This window comes from Trichogramma pretiosum, unplaced genomic scaffold (assembly GCF_000599845.2).
Source record: "Trichogramma pretiosum strain Unisexual culture from Peru unplaced genomic scaffold, Tpre_2.0 scaffold30, whole genome shotgun sequence".
NCBI classification, from domain to species: domain Eukaryota; kingdom Metazoa; phylum Arthropoda; class Insecta; order Hymenoptera; family Trichogrammatidae; genus Trichogramma; species Trichogramma pretiosum.
The window spans coordinates 512,232-538,671 of NW_019641675.1; the positions used below are offsets into that span (position 1 = coordinate 512,232).

At 38.3% G+C, this 26,440-nt stretch overlaps 2 protein-coding genes across 4 annotated transcripts in view; both read right to left on the reverse strand.

Moving 5' to 3' along the window:
• Nucleotides 1–15,165, reverse strand: part of LOC106653243 (semaphorin-1A) — a 210,555-nt gene extending 195,390 nt beyond the window's left edge. The window contains exon 1 of the mRNA XM_014372621.2: nt 14,218–15,165. The gene's annotated coding sequence lies outside the window, so the exon portion shown is untranslated. The remainder of the gene's footprint in view (nt 1–14,217) is intronic.
• Nucleotides 15,166–17,017: 1,852 nt separating this feature from the next.
• On the reverse strand, nt 17,018–26,315 carry LOC106653183 (E3 ubiquitin-protein ligase Nedd-4). 3 transcript variants are annotated; one of them, XM_014372511.2, is made up of 14 exons: nt 26,071–26,315; nt 21,624–21,824; nt 21,386–21,546; nt 21,016–21,306; nt 20,798–20,939; nt 20,462–20,560; nt 20,144–20,197; nt 19,791–20,064; nt 19,657–19,715; nt 19,512–19,577; nt 19,181–19,410; nt 18,986–19,107; nt 18,274–18,913; nt 17,018–18,123 (listed from the first exon to the last, which is right to left on the reverse strand). In XM_014372511.2, exons 1-14 carry the CDS (start codon nt 26,230–26,232, stop codon nt 18,021–18,023), a joined length of 2,604 nt encoding a protein of 867 aa, XP_014227997.1. In that variant the 5' UTR covers nt 26,233–26,315; the 3' UTR covers nt 17,018–18,020. The 3 variants fall into 3 exon arrangements, with proteins under 3 accessions (XP_014227997.1, XP_014227999.1, XP_014227998.1); XM_014372513.2 differs by lacking the exon at nt 26,071–26,315 and adding an exon at nt 22,498–23,044; XM_014372512.2 differs by lacking the exon at nt 20,462–20,560.
• Between the last annotated feature and the right edge of the window lie 125 nt (nt 26,316–26,440).

A 26,440-nucleotide genomic window follows, 5' to 3' on the forward strand; every position in this document is an offset into this window, starting at 1 on the left:
GGTGAGAAATATCTTGAATTTCTTACGAATTACATCATCTTCAAGCTTACCTAAAATAAAAAGAAACATTACAATTATTATATTTTTATAGATCATATTTAGAATTTCTTTATTGAAAATAGCGAATAACTATATGGATGCTTGGAACGTATGCACAGACAAACTACGAAATATACTTTAATACATCGTACTTTTGAGAGCTCAATGAAACGGTTTTCGATACTCTGTGCATATCCGCAATCCATATTCACAAGGCACGGTTTTAATAGTACATATAGGCGACGTCTACACTTTTAAGGATGAAAAATCTGTCCGTTGCCCTGTGCCCCCAAACAAAAGGCATATCGAGCGAGCTTTTCGACGTACGTGCGCTGCGCTCTGCGCAGCGTTTACTGCTATGTTGAAGGTATATATGACACATCCATACAGCGATAGGAAATTTGTACGTTCATATGTGTGTGTGTGGGTGTGGGTGTTTAGCAGGAGGTTGAAGTTACGAGAGCGCGCAATGTCGTTGGCACATAGACATTGAACCATAATACTCAACTTTTAGATAACGCGAGCACGATTGTACCGAACAAAAAGAAGGCGTTTTTTATTTTTCAATATGTTATGTTTAAACTGTTTCGCAGGTCTTTATGACCAAGACACGCACCGCATCAAATCTGAAAAACTGTTTTCAATATGACGTGTCCAAGTATATAGTTATTATTTTTGACTGTCGCAATCATTGAAAAGGAAATACGTACGCGTATACTGTTAAAAAAACTTTTCTAAATTTTTTCAGAGTAATTTTACGTGAACTCTTCATTGAAAATGAATGAATCAACGCTGGTTTTTAATGTATAACTTTACTTTAATGAATAAATGAACAACAATTCTGCACTTAAATCTCAACATATATGTTGAAATTTAACGTTTTAATATTGATTTATTTTTTTCTTTGATTGCACAAAATATGTACAAAAATATAACTGAAACCAACCTTCACCACTAGATGGCGAGTACCTTTTTCTGTAAATCTGCAAGTAGCGAAATAAAAATAATGGTATAAGTACAACACGTGAAACATTGCAACTGAGAATGTAATTGGTACAACACATATCTTACAAAAGATAATAACAACACAAAGGTAATAATAACCCTGTGTCTTTTTTGGCTTTTATCATTTAATAGTGACTGGCCAGTTTCCAATGATTCAGTAGTAGACCAAAACTTGGTACTAATGAAATTTTTAACTGCTTTAAGAACAGGCGCAAATAGTATTCACGCTGATCGATGAACGCCGATTGAGCTTTAAAATTCATTGAACATTTCTGGTTTGAAATTCAAAAATAAAACTTTAATACTCTTATCGAGATAAATTTATCCGGTCTGAGCATAAAACCCAAATTCGTTAAAAAAAAAAGGAACACGATTTGCTTCTCCCTTGTCTATATCGTATATCTAGACTATGCCACCAGCGATCGGCGAGACATCGACACCGTTCTATTTTACATCTACTCTCGCCTATACATATACGCGACCATATTTTCACTTATAAAATATATACCGCGTGTAGAGATGATTTTACGGTGGGGTATAGCCTACATTATACCGTACGCGTGTATGCGACAGGTACAACGAGCGAAAGACGCTAATAAATCAGCCGAGCTTGGGCTCTCCTATATATACATACATATTATAAGCCGCCAGGCGTGATTTTAACGAGTTTTTGTGTACGCTATATATATGAACAAGCGTAACGAGTCCTCGCGTTACGATGTATAGATATATGTACTTCGGACGCGAGAGATAATGATGCCAGTTTTATCGGCGAAATTGTGCGGTTTTAATAGCCTAAGCAAACGCAGCGTGTTCGTACGCCACGGATCGGATGCGTGTGCACTCGTGTGCGTAAAGCATATAAACAGCCTCCGAACGTAATTAGGCTAAACGGCAATTGATGCTCGATTGCCTTTTTTTTGTTTCTAAAATAGCGAAATTCCATCGGTATGCTGCTGGAATGTATATATATTTCAAGCCGTATTATTAAAGTAATTGATCGCTCAAAGTTTATAAGCACAATGCGTCAGCGTTGTGATCTGGTATTCGCGCAGTCGGAAAACTCCACAAGCGAGAGGAATAACTTTTCCTATTCCGATAAAAAAGCTACTGCTGTACTAAAGCAACAACAAACAATTTAGTAAACTTTAAAGTATGTCTTTACATCGCGTATAGATATATAGGAGCGGTTGAACCACTTTATCGCTTGTTACCTACTATTTTTTGCAAAAACTATAACCTCTTCGCCGTTATATTTTACACTTTTGCCTCTTTGTGTAGAACAGAAAAAAAAGTCAGAAAAAAAAAGAAAGACAGAGCGAGAATCTTTCAAAAAGGCCCATTACTCACAAATACGGCTCTTCGCACTTTGCTCGTGTTAAGGAGCACAGTAGGCACTCAGATATATATTTTATATACAGGTATATATTCAGGAAAGAGGTCGCACAGAAAGGGAGGGAACAGGGACAATCGAAAGCTTGCGGCCGACGTACAGGGCGACAAATCACTTCCTCTTCCACGCTTTATAATAATATAAACCCAGTCTACTTTTTTCCACTAGTGAAAGAACAATTTTTTGATCGATCTCTGCACGCCGACGAGTATGTATGAGTCCTTTTTGTTTTCCTGCCGGCATCTACTCGAGGGATTTTCCTTTATCAGCAAGGTTGTTAATTTTGGACGATTCTAATAGACTTTGTGACATTAGCATCGTCGACACCGTATACACAAGTATACCGTGCACTGATATATAATGTGCTTTTTTGTTGGCCACATCTGGTGGTAGTGCTGCTGCTTCTTCAGTGCCGTTGTTCCAACCCCTCATTTCTTGTACTCATGTGGTCTTGGGCCACCGACTACTTTGTCATCGTGGGAGGCAGACGCGAGGAGAAAAAGCTACTGGTGTCTCTCGACGTCGATGAGTGGAAATCGTGACTTTGGCTCTGTCTCTCTCGGTGACCAGAGAATTTCTCTCTCGGGACTTGTGTTAGTATAAGAAAAAAAATGATACGCAAGAGATGGTCAGTTCAAGATTATTCGGTATGTTTAAAATTTATATCTCTCACAGCGGAAGATTATAACGTATATACAGGCAGATGCGTCGTATATTTGCGAAATCGAATAAATTTCTAATGAGCAACTGCTTCGTTGGCTCGAGAGTAGGTACAGCTGCAGAAAATCATTTGATGCAGCATACCGTTGCCGTCGAGTGATGTATTTTCTCAAGATTTATATCGACAACGGAAGATTCATCAATTACTCGAGTTTCTCGACTGCATCTGCATTTATCGTCGATGCTGCAATGGATTAGCGATTAAACTCGTACGCAAATACGAGAGATAGGTAGAAGATTGCATTACCTCGCAAGTAAGTTTGGCGTGGAATATCTAATGTAAGCTATTTTCTTCGGTAAGGTCGTTGTTATTACAATAAGCTTGAATCAGCACATCGTCGACTGAAGAAGGGCGAGGAGGTACACGTGACTGTCAACGATTCAGAAAGAAAAAGAGAGAAAAACAATTGGATAACTGCTCGCGTGCATTGGCAAGTACGCACCCGCTGACAAGATGGAGTATACAAACGACGCACATTACGTGTACGCAATAAGGGGACAAATTAGGCAGTCTGAGGCACAAAAAAACATGCCTCCCTGTAAATTCGAAGCCTATATATAGGCTTAATATCGGTCCAAATAACGATGTCAGTTGTTGTTCGGTCTCTCTCTCTTTTAGATTCCCTTGCGAATGATTACACTTTGTCGCGCGAAGCAAAACGAGAGAAAAAGACAAGAAAAAAGAGAAAGAGAGAGACAGAGAGCAAAGCCATCGCAGCCAAGAGAATATAAGGGGAATCCGAAATGGGGAAACCGGAATATCGACGAGTCGTGCCTAGCATAATGATAGAAATGTGTAGAGTCCCGTTTCCTCTCGACGCTAGTCTACGAGTGTGTGTATGCACGTCTGTGTATGTGAGAGCCTGCGCCTGTTGTTTTTTTTCCTACCTATATATACCCCCCTGGGTGCTGCTTTTTTTTTCTTCTTTTCTTTCTGCACTTCCTATCTCTGATTCACCTTCGCCCGCCTCCTTCATTTTTTTCTACTGCTACTAGTACGCCGCCATTGACGCTGCTGCTGCAGCTCGGTACGATAGATATACGTATATATGTGTTCTATGTTTCTCCTTTTTTCAGCTTCGTCTCGTATCTTCGTTTTACCGAAGTTTCGCATGTGTATGTATGCGTCGTATATATCTATACGTTCGAGGTTCGTTCGAAACTCTTGGCGTAAAAAGAGGAAATAGATGTACTCGCAGAGCGAGAAAATGAAGAAGAAGCAAATGTTATTTACGATGTTAAGGTATATGTGTTGTAAAATCATCAAGTAAATTACATATATCTATATGGGGATTTCCCTCTATCCCAATCAAAATCCTATTTTCCAACTCTAACACCATATGAACGACACTTCAGGATAATGGAGAAGCTCTAACGCTCCGTATGGAACAAGTAGACTTGCGCACACTTGTAAATTGAGGTGCGTTCATACATACGGATAAGCTTAAAGAGACATGAAATAAACTCGGAGTTTTTTCCTTCTCGATAAAGATGATTGATGACAAAAAAGCTCACTCTGGACTCAATCGTGTAAGCATTGAAAAATACTCCAGATTAAAATTAAGAAAAATAAAATATATTAAAAATAAAATAATCTCAAATTATAATTCTTTACATTCGTCTAGAAAATTTGAAAGGGTTTTATCGGCAATCTAAAATGTACGTTAACAATTTTCCATCGTAAAAGTGGTAAGTCTTTGAAAACGTTATAAGAAAGATAAGCAAGGCTCGAAGATTAAGGACCGCGTACATTTTTCTTATAGCAATCAAAAGCTCGCCGCGCCGATCTCAATGGCTCGTGTATATCCACACGTATCGTACCTATACATGTATACGCGCATTAATGCAAACTCATCTGCTCTACTTTTCATCAATACAATACATGAACAATTCCAGTTCTGCACATATATCTTCGGCGTAAATCCAATAGAAATTCGAGGCTGAAACTCTTGGCTGCAGCGCAAAGAGAAACGAACAAAGTTATCGAACGCTATATACTCGCGCGCTCACAAAGCAACGTGCACTCGCACATACATACTGCACACACGCGTGTATATAACATAGTATCAGCAGTTCAATCATAACCGTAAAACTACTCCAGAGCAGTGGCAGCAGCTTTGCTCGACAGACTCGTGTATGTGTGTATGTATATACTGTGTATGTTATGCGAGTGAGTTTGAGTGCATTTGTCTGTGTGAGTGTAGCGCTTGGCTTCGTGACGAGGTAAGTATGTCGGTCATAATCGCTACGGAATACCCTTTTGCTTCTCTCTCTCACTCTTAACTTTAATATAAGCTTCTCCACGGCTCAGACAATTTTTACAATTATACCTGCACTATACAGCAGCAGTAGTAGTAGTTTCTCGCGTGCGTCTCGATCTTTAGTCCGTACCTCTGGCTGGAATTCGAAAATTATGCATAATAAGTAATCGATGTGCGCATACAAAATGTCGATTAGGCGCGATAACGCACGATTGCCTCCGAGTCGTATTTATTATCAATTTCTTCTCTTTTCTTTTCTTACGTTGCACGACCCTATTTTACTCGTATAATCCGATGCCCGGCACACTAAAATCAAGATAGTTATCCCTTTTTGCCCCGAATGAATGTCCTCGATAAATAACTACGTAACACACTACTTCTTTGATGCTCTCGAAATTTCGTCAAAACGTTCGCTCAGCCGTGAGTGCGTTAACGGATTCGATCGGATGAAATTACTTTTGATTGTCACCGACGTAGTTCCATCATTGTATCCTATTTCTGCTCTGGCAGCAGCAGCGACTTAATAACATTATTATCTGTGCCCTGAATAAGTATAATTTGTTTATGATTGTCAATAGACACGAAGACTGAGAGAGAGAGAGAGAGAGGAGTGAGAGTAAATTTATATGCAGTTCGATTCATGAATAAAATATCATAGGTCTGTTCAGTATCCTATATATAATACGAGGCTTATGTGTAGTAGCAACAGCGCGGCAAGCGAATAAGACGTTGTATAGAAGCTGGAGCAGCGGCGACGGCTACGGTGGGTGGCAGCTTCAGAGGCAGTATCGCTAGGGGGCTCGTTTCTTATGTGAATCTTTGATGTGTCAGTCCTCACCTCACTTTATGTTCCTTTTGAATAATTGAACGGGTCATTTTTTGAAATGTAACAAGCTCGATACACTCCCTGGTGCGCCTCTATACTATACGCTCTTATTATTCCATGAGCTTTTTCAGTAGCCTGCTTTTTTTCTTCTTTATAATCTGGATGGACTTTGGCTCTGTGGGCGCGTGTATATAATATAAGCGCGATGATGGGATTATCTGCGAGTCGTTCGTAAATGAAAATGAAAGAAAGAATTTCAATACGAAATCAAAGGTGTCGAGCAACAATGGCGTTCTCGTTTGCGATCTTTGAGATTGTTTTGTCGTGCGCAGCTCTGAGTGGGTGTGCAGCAGCATCAAAGTTCAACGAGAGAATAAAAATAAAACCCAAACAACAAAAAAAGGAAAGAAATTAAATAACTGGACTCTTTTACGCCCTCTCAAGAAGAAAAAAGTGTGACCTCTTCAAACTCTCGCTTTTTTTCCTACATACGGAAAAATGTTCGAAGAGCGAGAGAGAGAGCGAGCGTGTGCGAGCTTTTCATTAAAATACAACCCTTTGAGAAAAATAATTCAAGCGCAGTCAAACTGGGTACCAGTACCGTTGCTACTGCAAAAACTGACTCGTTAATCAAAATCGTCGTCGTCGTCGCTATATATACCAGTGCCGCTGTTGCTGTTGCTGCCTTTGTTTACAATGTACTGTTCTTTTTCGCTGCACCAGGCCGGCAAAAGAGGCAACCATTCGTGCTGTTTGAAGCCAACGAAGAATGAACTGTTATGTAGTCAAGTCGATAGGAGACTTCCAATATATATTTGCCGCGCTCGGTCACCAGTTGATGCACATGTGAAAGATTCAAAATTTTGATCAAAGTGGTGTAAACGCATTTTCGTTTGGATGACAACATAAAACAATTATAGACCATATACAGTGTAATATTATTTTTTTTTAGTAGATTAAACGATAAAAGACAATTTATACATGCAACAGAAAAAAGCCTGATTAATTTGTACTTTTTTTTTAAAGTTTAAAATATCAAAATATTTTTTTTTAATAAAATAAAGATTCAAGTACGCTCTAATAACTCTAATTTACATTTTTAACGTTTAAAAGTCAGAGTTTGACTCATTTAAATTTATAAATCTAAAACTATTTGTAAACAAAAAATTATTCGAAGAAAGCTTTTAATCTACGAAGGCAATCTTGCAACATGAAAAAGTACGTGTAAAATTACATCGGAAAATCTTTTCACCCCGATCAAAGAGCATTTTCTCAGCCTCAAACATTTTTTTCTGTCTCGTCTTTATTCCTTTTGCCATCCTTCCTAGTCTTGTTCCCTGATCTATATAAAAGGCGCCGGAATGTCTTCCGGTCAGACACGCTACTGCGAGTGCGAGGCTCAGCAAGGACAATCTTTATTGGTTTGAGTTATAACCTGTACCGCTTCTTCTTTTTTCTGAATTGCGCTTGCTGGGGCTATTCTTTTTTCCCCCACTCAACCACATAGTTTTGGTGGTATTCGTAAGTTTTGATTTATAGAAATGCTGAAATCGATTAATTATATTCCAAAATTATGGTAATGTAATTACTAGTGCATTTATCACGATAATGGAAAATACTATTATTGGTAAGATAAATTAAAATGAAAAGTATTAAAATTCTGTTCTTAGCAGTTAAATATGAGATTTATTTTTCAATTTACTTAAAAATTATTATGAAATGAAGGAGGAATTATAAGAATTTTCAAAAAATTAAGTATTTATCAAATAAAAATACAGCGCTTCTACAAATATTAAAAGTAAAAAAATATTGAAGAAAATAAAAGTACCGAAAAGAAAAGATATATGCGAGAAAAAATTCGATATAAATTCACTCTTGAATACGCTACTGCAGCACACGCACGCACATACATCGTATATCGTGTTTAAATATATCATCATAGAAGATGTCGATGAATGAGAAGGATTTTTTCATTGCTAAGAGTAGTAGTGTTGCGCGCGTGGATTTATTTATATCAACATATTTATATACTTGCCAAAGCGTCAAGTGTACGTGCCGGCGACATACATATGCACGGCATATAATATAATGACCGTCGATATATAGAGAAAAAACGTAACGCCGACTGCACGACTTCTCGCTACGGCTGCTGTTGCTGCAGGAAAAACTCATCGACAGAAAGAAACGCGTATAGATATATAAATATCACGGAGTGCAGCAAACGGCGGCACACATTCATGCGCTCGCACGCGCACACTCAAACGCAAACTTCTGCATCAAGAGAAATGAAGAAAATAAGGCTCAATTTCAAAGAGAGCGAGAGCGAGTTTTTTCTCATCAGGGCAGCGCACGCCCGCGCGCGCGCTCGGCAGGCAGGCAGCAGCTCTCTTTCCTCTTTGTTTGAGCGATGTGCTTTTTAATTTTAAAAATCTCATTACCAACGAAATGCCTCACTCACTCGCTCACTCTAGCTCTCGCTCTCCTCCTCGCCCCGAGTGCATATAGCACGCGCGCAGGGAAGGAAGCAACGAGCCCTACATCTATATTATGGGGGTTTGTTTATTTGCAATGATGGCAAAATTCGCGCCGTACCACTACGAGAGGGAAGTGTATGCTAGTGTATGTGTACGTGTAGAAACGAGAAACGTGCATTATCTTGCTTACATGGCAGAAAATTTTTCATCCCCCAGAAGTACACCGACGTTATTGCATGTAGCCGCGATGATGATATTATACGAATGGTTTTATTTTTATTTTTTTTCATTTTTTTTTTGTTACAGAAAAAAATTCGTACGTATTGAAAAGGCAAAAATGAAGTCAAAATTATTACATTTAATTGTGAGATACACGACTTTGAATGACGTTACGATTTTTGTGTCTTCTCTCGGGCGAATTTTCAACGCGATGAAATTTTCCATTTGCCGGGATTCGCAACGGAAAGAAAAATTTTGCTCCGAAACCACGAGAGAAAGAAAAATGAAGATCGTTATAATCAAGGCGAATTTAATTTAAAGTTTCGCGGCAAAGCGCCCTCGTGTATATGCACACACCCCCACCCATACACACAGATATATATACGCACGTACACACAAGCCGCTGTGGGTATCGTCATCAGTATTACACGCGAGAGCGTCAAGAAACACGCAAAGCGAAAACTACGAGATACAAGCTGCGTATGACCAAAGTACAAAGGATCGTGATGTATATATATATATATATATACGGAGAAGACCCTATTTGAGTGTCAATTTACATTCAAGCTTGTGTGTTACGCCAACACAGCTGCCACTGCTGCATCTATGTCTTCTGTCTCAAGCGTATTACGTATAGGTATACAATCAACCCATGCGTATAGCGACAATTTGGCGCGTGATGCAAGAAACGTTTTGGGTATACGGCAAAAGTATATTATATACATAAAAAACGTTTCCTTTTTTTTTATAAGCAGGACCAGAAAAATCAAGTCGGTGCAGAGGAAACTCTACCGGCGCAAGCTGAGCAGCTTAATCTGGAATTGACACTTGCCTTTTCTGGTTAAAAATCGAATTTACAGTCGGTGAAAAGTGGATGTGAAATGTTTCGCTGCTCGTAATCCTACACCATTAACAAAGTTAATATCAAATTTAATTAACAGTTCAATTGAGCAAATAAAGAAATATGACTATGAAATTTCCACTCGTGAGCAGAGCAATTAAAACGCGAGCTACAACTTTGTCCAAAAAATAATAATGTGTCAACGAACGAGGAGTCGAGAGAACTATGCTAAAAACAAATTAGTGTAAGTTTGAAATAAAAAACTTTTTAATACCCGAACACGCACGTACTTGTGCATAGCAATTTTAAAATATTTATAAAAGTATACCTGTACATACGATGTCCGCGAATACGACGCTTGAATAGCGAGCACACAGTGACGTTATTCATTCGCACGTGTACTTAATGTATTAACGACTAAATGATTATATTTTCAATTTATATGAATAGAAAAAAAAGTTTGTGCTCGGTCTCCTCGTTATGTTTAATTTATAAATATTTCTGAAGCCCGCGCGCATTTTTTTGAATTCAATTCAAAGTACGACTCTGCGTGATGTTGACTCTATAAACGCGTGAATGAATGACAAAAGTAGTATGGAAAATGTATAAATATTCCCACTTTAAAAAAAGCCATGGATGAAAAAGTGTCAGTACCTTTCCGGCCTTCTTATTGGTTGTTGAATTTGTAGGCTAAGGCCTGTGTAATGTGTACTGCTAATAACGACGCGAAATTTGAATTTCAATACATCGTATAAGTACATCGAGTTTCTACTATTATTAGCGAAAAGAAGTATAGTATCACAGTTGTCCGATAGATGACTCGTTCTGGTTCCCAAACACAAAATAAGAAATATCGGCATTTACATAGGAGGAGAAAGAGTCGCTGTTATACTCTGTGTGTCCCTGTTCACTATTTTTTCTTTATTATTTCACAGTTTCACTTCTGAATCAGATTTTTACAAAAAAAAATTATCAAGAAAGAAAAAGGAGCTAAAGATAGAAAATAGGTATAGACAAAGATGGCGAAAGTTACCAAAGAAAATATAAACGAAGCCAGTGCGAAGAGATGGATGGAGGGTGAGGTGGATACAGTGTGACGCGCACATTGTTAAGAAGTGAGGTAAACGAACCTCTTGAAAAATGTTTCGATACTGTGTCAAGCACGCGGTTTTTTCCTCTTTCTCTCTTTCTACCCTCGACCTCTTCTCTCATTTCTTCTTCAAAACAGCTGCTGCTCCTACTTATGATTTAACATATAGCTTGATTATCACCCTCTATCTGGCTTTGTACTGCACGTGCTGCATTGATATTAATATGACCCTCTGTTCTATTTTCGAAGTTTATACATCGTTGATGATCTCTGCCCGTCTTGGCTCGATCGTATTTTCCATTGTTATCATTTTAATTATTATCATAGCAATTTTTAGAAAAAATTTGCGCCTAACCGTATAATGTGCGGAAAATTGAATTTTAAAAAACAAAAATAACGTTTGAATTCAATGGAAAAAACTAGTGAATAACCCACACGCGCGCGCGCAATATATTTGAAAAGTTGTCGATAATGCACTCTGCGTTTGGCTTAGTTTTTTCTTGCAAATCTTTATTAAAACGTCCGTCAGAAGCTAAGACAAGCGAGCATTGTAACATCGTATTGTTATCTTGTGTAAAATGCAACGTTGCAAGAAAACATCATATTTTCAGGGCGAACGCATTCCGACGCTCTATCAAAAAGTTTTCGCTCGCTGATATCCGGTACACAAAGTACGGAAAACAACAAAATCAATATAGATACGTCGTATTTAGTTTTGCGTCTGCACTAATAAACGCACGTCTCTTTCGTGAAATAGATTACTTCATCTTTTTCTCGACTAGTCACAGTAATTTTGGTGAAATATTTTGGAATGTTTTCAAATTTCTTTCGGTAGAACAAAAAATAGGAACCGTATTGTAAGTTGTAAAACATATAGTACTGTTTACACCATTTTCTTTCGCATAAATGCTAACTTAGTATCAAATTACCACAAATAAAACTATTGCAAAACTTTTAGACAATTTCACGGGTGTTTTTTACGACATCAATTCACTTTCAGTATTAAACGCACTTTATGAAGTTTTACTTCGCACAAAGAATTCAAATACAGATTGAGTTTCAAAAATATACAAAAATTGAAATATTTCGCATGCCGAATACATTTATTAACTTTTATTAAAGTTTACAGAAAGTAAATCATAAATATTTCCATAAATTGTTGTAAGCTCTTAATCTTTGAATAAAACGGCGCGTGAGAAAGAAAATAATTTTTTTTCATGCAACATCCGTGTAGTGAAACGAACCTGTCTACTGGATGAAACGTAATTTTCATCATCCATCAATGCTGCTGCATGAAACTCGTGATTACTTAGTATATGCAACAGCAACATGTTTTCTGCTCGTTAAAATATGTAATTGTAGGCTACTGCAGCAAAAAGAGGCCTATGTAACATAAGAAGCCGGACAGTAAAAACTTATACGAATGCCCGCCGTAGCATGTAAGAGGCAAAAAGAAAGGAAGAGTTCAGAGGCCGTCCTATTGCCACCATTTGCATTAATGCGCTGGTCTTCGAACTGTTCCACATAATCCGGCGCAGTTTTATGTACGAATATTATCGTTGTTCGAGCTTTTTTATTTTACCCTTTTTTCCTCTCGGCAACAACAACGAGATAACTTTCATCAACAAATTTTTGTTGTTGTTGTTGTTGTTGTTTTTATTCGTTCTCGTTCCCATGTGAGCGCACGCACACACAGACGCCAGGCACGCAATTTGTGTAATTATGTTTACGAGTAAATATGCACATAATAATCGAGGTCAAATAGAGATAATGGAATTTTTTTGAAAATGAAAACCTTTTGCATCGTAGCCATAATACGCGCGTTCACTTGCCCAGCGATTTATGGCTTTCTCTCTTACTCTCGGTTACACTCGCGCGATATATACAATTTTGCACTCACACTCGTACTACGCTGTATAGAGAGGCAGCTCTCGCATGCTCGACGCGGCGCGAGAGAGCGCCGCGCGCCACCGCGACCTGTGCTCACAATATAAACAGTAAAAACAATGCAATTTTCCGCTCGGAGTGAGGTAAACATTTCGCTCTCATTCACTGCTTTAAAATGCATAGATTTTCCTTCTTTGCGGGGTAGTATAGAATATAAAAAGTGTGCGCGCGCGCGCTTCGAAATGAACGGAAAAGTTCCCTATTCACGCGATCGACCAATTTTTTTTTTCACTTTTTTCATGCCCGTATATATAAAAACATGACTACTGGGAGTGAAGTTTGTACGCGCGTAATCAACGAGAGAGTTTATAAGCTGAAAATAGAACGCGTTATTTTGCGGAATGATGAAGAGAAATTATAATGTTTGTGTGTGAACGTGTGTATAAGCGAGTGTGTATGAGTCTACATTTTCAATGGAAACAATTCCTTATATTGTTTACTAGTACTGGTGTCTCACACAATCGCAGTAAATCATATCAAGAGCAATAGGTCACAAATAAGTGTAATACTGCACTTTTATCATGTACATGAAATTGTAAAATATTTAAACATAATCTTTTATTCCGTGATAGTACAATAATTCATATTGAAAGTCGATTGATTGAGCAGTATTAAATATGCTTCATTGATTACAGCGTGTTGTAGGATTTTTAAACAATAATACCATTGTTAAAGCAATATGTATATGACCCCATTCAGACAAGAAAAGCATTTGTTGCATGACGCATGAGATTTACTGTACAGTTTCATGAACAAATTTTCTTTTATTTTTAATATTCTTTTATCAGCAAACAATATAAAATTTCTCAAAATTTTAATAATTGTCACACCATGAAGTATAGTTAAATTAGGGGTTTTGATGAGTTGAGTGTCCCTTGACAAAATGTATGATAATATTTGCAGTAACAGTAAAATTGTAAAATTACAATAAAAAGCAGAACACTTAAGTTGCATTGGAATGCCATCATCCCAGTACCCATTAACTCAACTGTTATTATAGTTAAGGCAGTGATCATCTCTTAAGAAAAATAAAAAAAATAAATAAAAATATCAAATGCATCTCATTCATATCAGCTATAATAGTAAATATAATCTATTTACCACTAATAGCATACTTACCCTGACACGTCCCAAAATTTTACATTTCTCTCATTAATTCCAAACAAAATAAAAATTTTAATCATAGCTTAAAAGCCATAAGACCTAAATGAATTACAACGTAAGCAAGGGCGTATGTAGGGGGTAAATAACTATGTATATCGCGCTCATATCAGTTGCAGCAGCATTGGCAGTTCTTCTTTATCTTCATATACAGATATCTGCATTTATCTCTCGCGAACGAGTGGTTAAAAAAAAATCAAAGCATAATATATACGTTTATCTATTATATATATGCACTCACCGCAATGCAGAGGCTGGCTGTATGGCTGGCGGGCTCTATATATAGGATGCGTGCACAGCCGCAGGGATTCCTTTGGCTCCTCGACGACGACGTTGTTGAGGCCACTACTACGATGAGTTCCGAGTTCGACGATCGTAATATCGAACTTATTCGTTACGCTTGGCATGTAAACACGAGCACGTCACTTCTCTTTCTCTATCTTTCTCGCTCTCTCTCTCTTTAGTAGGTATAAACACAGGCACACATTCGTACACGCGCGTATACACGGACACGGCCTCACGATGCAGGCAACAATTGACACACGATGTTTAGAGTATAATACGAGAGCTTCGAGACACACCACAAGCACAAACGCCACGCGCTCCACTCGATGTAGACAGACAGGCAGCAGCAGCAGAAAACGGAGCAGAGCCTGCTGCACGATCGGAGAGGTTATTCACACCGTGCCCTAGGCAGTCTGGGTGCACTGGGCAGATATATAGGAGGCAGGCGATGCAAGAGGCGCACTATCGTCCCGGTCGAAGAATCCGTTGGAACGCGAGTTAAACACCAGGACGCTGCGTCGTGCACGTCCTTTTTTTGTCAACTCTCTCGTTGCAGCGCAGGGCCAGGGCAGAGAGCTCGATGATATAAGGGTGGTGCGGTGGTGGCGGTGCACGGCGCTCGCGCTCGGCGGGGATCCGGGGCTGCTGGAGAGAGAAAATGTCGCAGGATATCTGCGTGTTCTCCGATGCGCTGTTTATTCGCAGATAACTGACGTTTATTAGGATGAATTGTGTTTACGGTGCGGCGACAGCGACGACGACGACGGCGGCCAGTGGCTTCTCGCGAAAACTCCCGACCCGACGAGCGATTATACACCGAGAAAACCGCGTGTGTGGGTGTGTGCGCTGTATACACGGTCACTTTGCTGCTGCATGTATACACAATAATAATAATACGTACATGTGCAGGCACTGCTGCTGCTGCTGCTGCTGCTGCTGCTGCCAGGAATTGCAATGCAATTTCAGCGACATCTGACGCCGCAGTCGAGAGAGATCGCGCTGTGCCGTGTGCAGTGCATTGCCCTCGCGTACATACACTACGCAACGATCGCGCCAGATATCAGGCGGCGTTCGGAGAATTCGAACATCCCTTCGTTTTTTCGTTGAGAATTCGAACGCGCGGGCGCACTCGCACGCGGAAGGGGAGGAGGGAAGGGAAACGGCCAAAAACGAATGCCAACGCATCGCGTGTTCTTTTTTATTTATAAATTTTTCAAATACTTTATTTCGCAGTGTTTAGAATACTATTATACAATAACACATAAACTGTTTTAATTACACAAAATAACTTTTTTTGTTTGTTTGTTTGTTTGTTTCGTAACGTAATTAATGTATTAGATCAATAATTGAAATATTTATAGAATATCTAGGTATTTATTCATATGCTATTCGAAGAATACAAACTCTATTATAGATAGATAAAAACAAAAGACGTGTCTATTGTCGGTAATTGTTTTTGAAAAACTGGCGAATTTCGATTTAACGGTTCATACACGAAGCAGTGCTTGTTAATAATATATTTTCAAAGTCACTTATTGTTTTTTTCTTTCGTGTTACAATCAATGCTTGCGCAATAAAAAAGTAAGAAAAATCTTGTATTTGCTGGTCACAACTTTCCCATGGTAAATTGTTGCATGCCGCCCTTATACTTTATAATAATATGTCATATATCAAAGGCTGATCACAACGAAAATGTAAAAGCATTTCACACGTCGTTGACGTCGTCATCATCATCGTTACTATATACTGTATATATTATGTACAAACTTTGTGTTGAAAATTACACCGAGAATATATTTCCGTCAATATATGAACCACGCGCAGTTTTGTTGCATTTATTAAGTATTTTATCGTACTTTTATAATTATTTTTTTATGAAAAAGCTTATTCGATCGGATAAAGGCACACACTTCCGCAGCGCGGGTTTTTCTTTCTATTACAATAAAGAGGTGTAATTATACGTTATAAAATTTTACGGGAACTTTTCTTTTGCAACTCATCTTGTATATAAACTCCCAAATTAACACTGCTCAATATACTATATAAATTTTTAAAGTGTTTTTTTCAAACAAAACGAAATAAAACCATGCCTATCACTGCAATTCAACGAGGTTTAAATAAAATTAAAAGGTACACCGTATTGAATATAATTGACACGCCACAATACAGGCATAACTTTTTAATTTTTAATGCTAATTTTATCAAATATACCTATTAATTTTTAAAATGGCAAATGCTCTACTACTTCAAAAATGTTTAAAATTATTTCATTTACAAATTCATTTAATAAAAAACAATAAGACAGCGTAAGATATTTAATATTAAAATGCCTAACTCTGCTCAGGTCTATTACATCGGCCAATATCGTTGTCATTCTAATACCATTATTTTAGAGTTAGCAGCCAATTGGAGAATTTCATTTATAAGAACTACTTTGAATTGCGTATTTTCGGTATTGTTCGATCGCTATCAATTCGTAATGAATCAAGTTTTAATACTACCAGTTTTAACAATTTTCAAGCGATTATTGGTTTAAAACGACTTTAAATATACTTTTTTAACCAGTAATACGCCGTGAGGCATTTAAAAATTTATTTTTTAATAAGTTTAACTGTTAGAGATACTTTTTTTTCATTAAGACGTCATTTTTTGTTATCTTTCCTTAAAAATCACTTCTTGAATTCGGTCATCAAGAAAATAATGTTTGTCGATGTACAACGGAACTCTGTGAGGGATTGAAAATATACTTCATTACATAAGTCTATTGTAAAGAATTTTAATTTAAAATAAAAGAAAATAATTAAATATTTTAAGATAAAGGACATTAGTAACCTATAAAGTGTATACAATAAAGTCGATTAACAATTACACGACGAGCAATAACATACTTAAAAATCTAAGAGAGTTCGTTTTCATTCTTAACAATTTAGTTATTAATAACATATATTGAAAACTTAAAGAAATTGCATTAAAAGCATTAAATATATTTGTTTGTGTGTATGTGTGATTATGTCCTCGACGTTACGTAACAGAACTATAACTTACGAGGCGCTAAAGTCGTCGCGAATAAAGAACAAAAAAAACTTGATAAATGGAATATCATAGTCAACTAGAGAAATTCTTTTGTAATACAAAAATATGTACAATTATTTTTCATTATTCAATAGATCTATGAAGCACTTTTATATTCAATATTAGACAATATATCACTTGCAATTTTCTTTTTCATTCATGTATTCAATATTTAACGATTATCTTTCTTGGTCACTAATTTCTTTTGTATGTCTCATGATCGTTAACTTTCATGCTTAAAAACATTCAGTTATACGTTAAGTCGATTATCAAGTTTTGATATTTAAGACGCACAATCATCAAATATCTTCGTCGTCATCGCTATTCGCGAGTCTATATTTAAATGCAATTTGTAAGGTTATTCTTCACCAGAATCGGAATTTGCACAAGTTTACTAATCACTGACAGCTGCTCAAACAGTTTAACCTCTGCCGTTTTCACATAATTAATACTAATTAATATGCACGCATTACAGTAACTTTTTCTTTCAATTGATCAGATTTTACATTATCTATAATGCGCATGATTTTGAGTTTTTATCTGTTAATCAACTGCTTTTCACAGAATAAACGTAAAATAATATAACAGAAATAGAAAAAAAATAAAATAAATTAGCTTCTACTCTGCATATACGATTACATATATACATTATATTACAGGTATCATCATAAAAAAAGGAATCTCGCGCTAATCCACCCCTGCAAATCCTTGCGAGCCTTCAATTGCCTTGATAAGTTTTTCTCTCAATTGCGGGTAACTATCATAAGGCGGTAGATCAATGCGGTTAAAGCTGAAAATATTTAAAAAGTCCATGTTAGTACATGCGCATTTTATAAGAACGTTTTAAAAGCTCGTTTTCTTAAAGTAATATACACTGTATATTGTGGGAATGACTATAAAATTAAAAACAAGCAGTTAATAAATTATTGAAAAATCTTACCAAGTATGAGCTCTTGGGTAATTGTCTGGTGTGCCCCATTTTTCAATTGTAAACAGTTGTGGTCCATTACTACCATACAACTCCTTAAAACCATTCATTGGTACCCTCGATGTGCCCGTGACAAATTGTAATAATCTAGATCGCATTTCGTTATTGAATGACAATACTACTCTCCAGAACCATTGGACGGTTATATGATTGGGGTGATAATCGCCTTTGTAAAGCGTATTTGCCTTCCAATCCTTGACGTCAATGTGCTGAATACCACACATGAGGAGTTCAAGTTCATTTTCATCGAAAATCTTCACAAGTGTCAGTGGCACCAAAGCATTGAATCCTTCTAAAAAGGCATTCATTTGCTCTTGGACCCTAGACACAAAGCGCCACTGAATCACCAGTTGGATGTACTCATCCTTATTTTCATTGGTCACTGGAATATTTGCTCCGTTAGTCTTGAGTTCACGTTGTGATGTATGGCCGAACGAATCTTCGTCGACACAGAATGTCAGTTCGAGTTCGCTTGGATCATTTTCTTTAATCCAAAGTAACGAGTTATAATACTCGGAGTCCACGCTCTCCATGTCCTTCAAGTCGATGGTCTTACTGAGCATCATTTTATAAAATGGTCGGATGAAAAAGGCTGTAAAAAAAAATTCATGGATAAGCGAGATATTCAACTAATAAAAGTCGTGAGCATTAAAAATAAAACAACCATCTAAAAGTTTTCCATGGTACACAGCCATGCCTGCAATGCGTCCAATAAACTTGAAATAATTCAAATGTTCTTCATTGCACACACCCGAAAATGGATTAATTTGCAATGTATAGTTATCCCTGAAATAAAATTACAAGCAATTGAATAATTTAAATTAATCACAATGAATAAAAAATAAATTCAAGTACTCACATTGCTGAATATTCAAATAGACCATAATATGGGTTGAACATTTCTTTCGACAACAAAAAGAACCACTCACGAGCAAGGCCACCGTAATCAAGACCCACTTCTCCTTCAAATTCAATCCAAAGTTTAGTTTTTAGAATTTCAACCCTATTCACAGAACTTATAATACGATATGAATCTTCCAGTATATTATTGCGTCCGACTTTAATTTCAAATTTGTTTGGTACGTTCGTCTGAAATGATTCACAAATTGATTAGATTAGTGTAATTTTAATAACCTTATCTAAGTTGTTCATATAGACAAAAAAAAAGATATGACGTAAACTTTGCTTACTGGTTTTCTCAGTTGAGATTTGAGATACTCATATTTGCGCTTGTAGTCTCTCGAGTAAGGAACAGCCTGAAATTATGAATTATTAAGTGATTAGTATAGCTTTAAAAGAAAACTTACAAAAAAGAACGACTAAATAGTTACTCACCGGTCCAGCAATATTTGGATTTTGCAAACGGGGATCTTCCCATTGCGTGGTCCTTGTATCTGTAACAATGAAAAAATTGACGAATAGAAAAGAAGAAAAACCGAAAGATAAATTACTCAGCTAATAAAACTCACTGTGATCGATGAAAAATATTCTTCCATCCGTATGAAGTCTTTCTTCCCAACCCTCAGGCAATGGGCCAACCGAATCGATATCGTTTCGTGGTTGTACGGTTGAGGGCACAGCGAGGGCACAAGGTATAGAACTCGGTCGTCCAGTGCGTGGATCGACCCATGTCGTCGCGCGTTCGTTGTGATCAATGAAAAACACACGGCCATTCGGTGCAGTTTGGATACTCCATCCCGCTGGTAATCCTTCACCGTTTATTTGCCTATTATTATCGTCGCGCTATAGAAAAACAAGTTTTACGTATATTTTTAAGAATTTTTTCAATAAAGTGAATGCAATGGAAAGTGAATCAATTTACCTGTACAGAAGGTCGCCTTGAATCTGTCGTTGGGCTGTCCGTATTATCGTCAGTCTAAAATAAAAAAATAATCAAATTATTTCAACGATGCGGCACTGATACGATGTATTTGTATAAATAAAATATCAACATCACTTGTTTATAGATAAAATACCAGTTGTTAATAATAATATACGTTTTTCTAAGGAACAAAATTTACTTGCTTTGTATATAAGTGTGAATGAAAGAATAATAAAAAAATAAATGTCTCAAAATTATTAAAAAATTCGAAAACACGATCATAATTGCTAAGAAAAAAAATGTGAAAAAATTTAGTACCTGGTTCTCAAGATCCGCTCTATTTACAGGATTGTTCAATGTATTAATAGACACCCTTTGCTCTGTTTCAATATTTTCGACTCGAGCAGCGTCATCATCCTTATATACAAATATAAAACATGCACAAAATTCTACATACCACGAGCTCATATACAAAAAATATTGTTTGTGTTATGAAAGTTATTTAGAATTTGTTATGACAAACTTCAAGCAGCTGTTAGATAATAATAAAAAAAGAAATGTGTCCAAAAAAAGCGACACAGTTAATCCTTGAGTGATTAGTAAACTCCGACACTAGTGTAAATCATTCCAAATAGTGTTAGAATGTTATCTTACCGGTGTAACATGAACATTAGCGAGACGTTCTGCCGTCCTATCAACCGTTTCATCTGCACTAATGTGATAACGTCGTTGAAATTCTGTTGCTGCTGTATCCAAGTTTCGTTGTTCTTGAGTTACACCAAGTGGTACATTATTTCTATAAAGTAAATAATTTTTTTATTTTTCCTGTTTTTTTTTTCTCATGAATAGTAAGAAATATTTAGTTGACTTACGTAGCTGTAGGTCGCTCCCACTGCGTAAAACGGGCTACATGATTAACATAATAAGTTCTCCCATTAGCATCTTGCCTTTCTTCCCAACCTTCTGGCAAGGGACCTAGTGCTGATAATTCAGCTGATTGCTCTTCAGGTGTTTCTAAAGTTGGTGATGGTTGATCCAATAATTCCCATCCCCCAGAATCTGAGGGATCTTCATTATCACCACTATCAATGGCACCATTCGAGTCTGATATGTAAGCATGATATAGTTCTAGGGTACCCTTAACCTTTGATCTCTGACTATTGCTACAAAATTTCATCATAAATTGTAAATCATGAAAACACTAATAAGTCAATAAGAATTGTTGTTTGCTATAGTACTTACTTTCTTGGGCGAAGAATGTACTGTTTAACTGGAATAGATCGACCATCTTGTTCTTTAGGCAAGTTTTGCAGTGATAGCTCAACCATTCCAAGGAAATCATCACGTGTTAATCTGTTCTCATCAAATACTTGTAGCACCAGTTTATGCTCATTAGGCTTTACCTAAAACAATAAATTATTTCAGTATTGAGAAATATTCTAGCTAACTACACAAGGTATTTGATATGTAATTAACTCACTCTAAAGATAAATTCTTCTTCCCACTTAGGATTAAGGGTTTTTTTCTTCGTTTTTGTAAGTACAGCATCCACAGTTTCATTGCCGTTGACATTGTTTAGCTCAATTCGAACATAAGGATCACTTGCTCCAAAAATATCTTTCCTGGCTAAATTATGACCAGCAACAACTCGCAACCTTAACCTGTTTGTAGCTTCTTCTCCCTGAAATACAAAATGAATCATAAATATGCAGCAGTTGATAAAAAAAAATAGCTATGGGTTCAGGTAATGCGGATTGTGCCATTTTATTATAAATTAAAAATAACGGACGAACGTCAAATGAAAAGTCACAGGTCTCTCTATATATCCGTGAAACAGAGTCTATAACTGGCGCATTATGTAGAGGTGATATCCGTCTATACGTGTTGTGTTATTGCATGGCAGCGGCAAATAATATAATTCATACAACTGTCAAAGTTCTTGTAGTATGCGCGAGGCACGTTATGTCTATGTGTGCGTGTGCGTGTGCACTCAATAATCGGCGCATGCACGAACAAAAGTGCAGCGGAGTATTGGAAGGATGTAATAAGATAGTTGCAATCTTTTTACAATATATAATGCGCGATAACGATCGACGATGCCTGCTGCTATGTATAGGAATAATAGAGTGTGCATAAAGAAAAAAAAAAGAGAAAAAAAGACGCAGAAAAATGAAAAAAAAAACGAACAATGCGTATATGTAGAGCTCTCTTTCTCTCAAGAGAGGTAGTGGTAGCTTTTGCACTTATAGGTGCAATAATGCACGGCACATAGAGACACGTATCGAATTCAGGATTTGCACGTTACGTGGTGGAATCGCTACATGTGTAGTGGTGTTGTGTACTATAATACGTACATCGTTTCCATCGGCAGCGACTGACGGATTGTAGCCGTAAACATTTTCTTCTGCCATTAACGCCTCGTTTTTTTCCCTGCCTCACACTCGGAGCACACACTACTCGCTCGCACAGTTCGTATCAATCCACTGTGGCGAGAAAAAAAATTGCTCGAAACGAAACGAGGCACTCTTGGTACACGCACTGACTGAAGTTCGTGTGTGTTTGCGAACAGAAGTTGGGAGTATGTGTGAGAGTATATATAATATGCGTGTGTGAGACAGTGTTGAGAAGTATAGAGAAAAAAAAGGAGCAGCGCGCAGAACTGAGCCCACAGCCACTTGCGTTTGTGTGTGTCGTCGCTCTCGTTGACTAACCGCGGGTTTTTTTTTTAATTTTTTTTGTAAATTATATGCGTCGCGAACTGCAAGATTATAATAGGCAGTACGACGACGACGACAGCAGGCAGCAGCAGCAGTGCAAGCAGCAGGGTGGTGCGCAGACACTCTCACTCATTTGCAGATTGCAGCTCTCGACGCTCGCACACCAACGCAGCAGTCAGACTGACTTTACACACTCCTGCTGTGCTGGCTGAGAGCCGCCTCGCGCGCGGCGAGTAACCTTGATAGTGTGTCGATATATTTTATATGTGTATATGTATACATGGATATATAGCCCTGTGCGTGTGAGAGTGTATACCCGCGACAGTTGAGAATGAGTCAGTGTGCGTTCAAAACGTTTGTATTGTATACATGTGTCATCAGTCATGTGTGTATGTTAGACACCTACTACTACTACTACTCTCGTGCGCTGCTGTTATAATATGCGTGCTCGTACATGGGAGCTTTTGCCTGCGTGGGTGTATATGTATGCCAAAAATCAACAGCTGCACACGGCGAAATCCATTGGGAAATTTTTTACGCGCTTTATTACTTATGAGTACATAAAACGTCGCTCTCTCATACATCAACGACTGTACATATAAGTACACAACAGTTTGCTCGGTTACGCCTGATGTATGAAACAAATATGTATTACGTTGGATCGCGGGGAAAGATAACGGCAAATTTTCTTCGTGCAAGCTTTTTTTCGCGTCAATTAATTATCATCGATAAGAGGACGGGAATATATAAATAAATAAATATAAAAAAAGAAAAATGAAAAAGAAAGGAGCAAGTAGCAGAAAAAACAACAGGTTTCCTGGCTGAGTGCACGAGTGGCAGATCCGCTCTTGCTTATACTCGTCGTGCGAGAGATATCTTTGTGTATAAGACTCGGGGGATACACGTAATGCAAGGGCTTCTCGGTATACATGCCTACGTGCATTTATTATTGGATGATTAGACGCTGCTTCGGGTGACGCATAAACTATCTCTTTCTCTCTCTTCCCAGCTCGCTCGCTTTCCCTCTGCGTCAATCTGTGTATTTGTGTGTGCGGCATTATTTATGAAATTTTTCGACCGATATTTGAGTCAGGCGGGCGGACGCGCCTCGTGCCTCGCGCGATCTTTTTCGCCACAGTTCAAAGAGAGACGAATATTCAATGAATACACGAAAGAATAAGAAAAAAAAAACCCAAAAGAGAAATAAAGGGGGAGGTAAAAACTGCCGCACGCCGACCGATGATCGTCCGAAGACGACGATCTGAGCGGCAGAAGCAGCAAGAGAGGCTCTTTTTTTTGCCGCAGTTGCGAGTTGACGACTCGTGAGACGCACACATTCAATAACCCCTTCTCATCATAATATATAAGTAAGTGTATAAGGATAAGAGAGTCGGGCGGGCGGGCAGGCGGGCGCGCGAGTGAAGTTAGGCCGAGCATGCGAATGTCATGCGTACGACAGGCGCTGCCGCAGTCTGAGACGTCGGAGCTCGGAGTCCACCGTCGTCGTCGTCGTCGTCGTCGTCGCGAGCGAGCGGCGCCTATCATTCATTCTCGCCAGCCACTCGAAGATAGACAAAGACAGCAAGAGCGACGGATATGACATGTTAGCACTGCTGCTGCTGCCTGAAGACGAGAGAGGTGTATATAATAATACAAAGATGGCGACTCGCGCCTATAGTGCATATCGCGGCCAACCACTATACACTATATGCATGTATACGACACATGCAGCAACTCACCGCGAGCCTATAGACACTACACTACAGCAATCCCCCTCCCACGAGTGCAACGTCGGAGTCGCGCGCGTTTTTCGCATCTGCCGCGCGGAGCAGCAGTACACACGACACACAGGTGCACTGCGCACACGGCAGCAGGTGACACTTCGCTCATCGCGTCGCAAATGCCATGCCATGTAGGTAAAAATAGCGCGAGTCCCCGCGAGGATGGGGCAAGAGTATAAGTATTCGAATTGCAGTAGACGACGCAACAATGTACATGGCGTTTATCACACACAACAGTGTGGGTCGTTGCGTCGCGATGAGCTACATACATGTGCATTACACGCGATTTCGTATTATGATTAACGCTGATACTCGTTGTTTATACGTACGGATCGCGCGCCGTCTGGTACATTCTCGCTCATCGCGTTACGTTTGCGCCGCGAGTTTTGAAAAAGAGTCAAATGCATCGCAGTGCAATAACCGCATGAGATACTCGATGTTTTTCTTCCATTTTTTTCTGTTTTTTTTTTATTTCGTCGATGAGGATCGATGTATTCACCGGTTGTTATGATGAGCGATTCAGCGACGTATATAGCTCGTTAATTCCTCTCGCAGGAATGGTTTTTTTCCTGTTTTACTTTCTTTTCATTTTTTTTTTCGATGTTTTTCCCCGCGTATGACACCGCTGTGTTTGCTTTTCTCACAGACACGCGTGTTTACACGCGTTGCATCGACAGAGTGTGTGGGTGCACTGGGTACGTGTTGCGTGCTACACGTGCGATCACAGTGCGCGACTATCGATATCGCGGGAGTTTTGATCTAGCGGGAAAACTGACAGGATCGTATGTCAACGCGGGAACGCGTGTTTGGATCATGATATACGGCATCTGTCGCATTTGATTTTTTTTTATTCTATCATTTCGATAAATTTTTTTTTCGCTTCGCACTGCGGCTCGGGAAAACGTTGATATAACATATTTCAGTGACTGTCCGACAGCTAAAAGCGACGTATGTAAACGCGTGTTTTGTAACTTTATCCAGTTGCTATATACAATTATTATTTCTCAATGCCATTGTAATTTGGTGGGATGCATCAGTTTTTATTTTTCAATTCGATTCATCGAATTCTTCTCTCAAGTCTTCACTTCGAGACTTTATATTTTTTTAATAAAATTCGGTGACTCATAATTTCTCCATAAAATTCGTATAAGCTTACACTTACGACTTTTGCACTCGGCTCTAGTGGATTAGAATCCCATTACGGGCGAATAATCGGGTCGCGACTCGAGCTTTTATACGACTTTGATAACGATACGGAACACACGAAGACGACGATCGTCGTCGTAATTATTAAAATCATGCCGCCGCCGCCGCAGCTACGCGCGTGGGCTAATAAATCGACGTTGAGGAAAATCGGTTACACAAGCGAATGATGAAAGAAGAAGGAAAATAAAGAAAGAAAGCAAAGAAAGAATAGAAATATACTTACTTCTTGCGGGGCATTGTAAGTATCGGAGACTCGGCTCGGTCGCCTATTGTGCGGATGGAGCAGCGGCGTTAAACGATGGTGATGAGTCCAAGAATGAGATCTTCGCCTCGGCTGAGGCGGCTCGACGCAGGCATACATCGGATAGGTCAAAGTACCAGGCATGATGATGTATATTAATTAATAAATATACACAGTACACACACGCGTACGTATGTGGGGTTATATGTATATATTTTGTTTGTCTCCTCTCTGGTGCTCTTCTTCTCTCTCTCTCTCTCTCCCCGTCAGCGCGACGCCTTATTATCGTCGTCGTGTATATAATACCGCTCGATTCTGCAAAGCTGCAATTGACACACGAGCATGATGTACA

What these genes read in the sequence shown, in the direction of transcription:
- LOC106653183 (XM_014372511.2), bottom strand. Translation starts at nt 26,232, where the DNA reads ATGCCTGGTACTTTGACCTATCCGATGTATGCCTGCGTCGAGCCGCCT. An exon ending in GAGCGGATCTTGAGAACCAG is followed by an intron (nt 20,198 to 20,461) that starts GTACTAAATTTT and finishes TTTTTATTTTAG; the next exon opens with ACTGACGATAATACGGACAG. An exon ending in CCATGGAAAACTTTTAGATG is followed by an intron (nt 18,914 to 18,985) that starts GTTGTTTTATTT and finishes TTTTTTTTACAG; the next exon opens with CCTTTTTCATCCGACCATTT.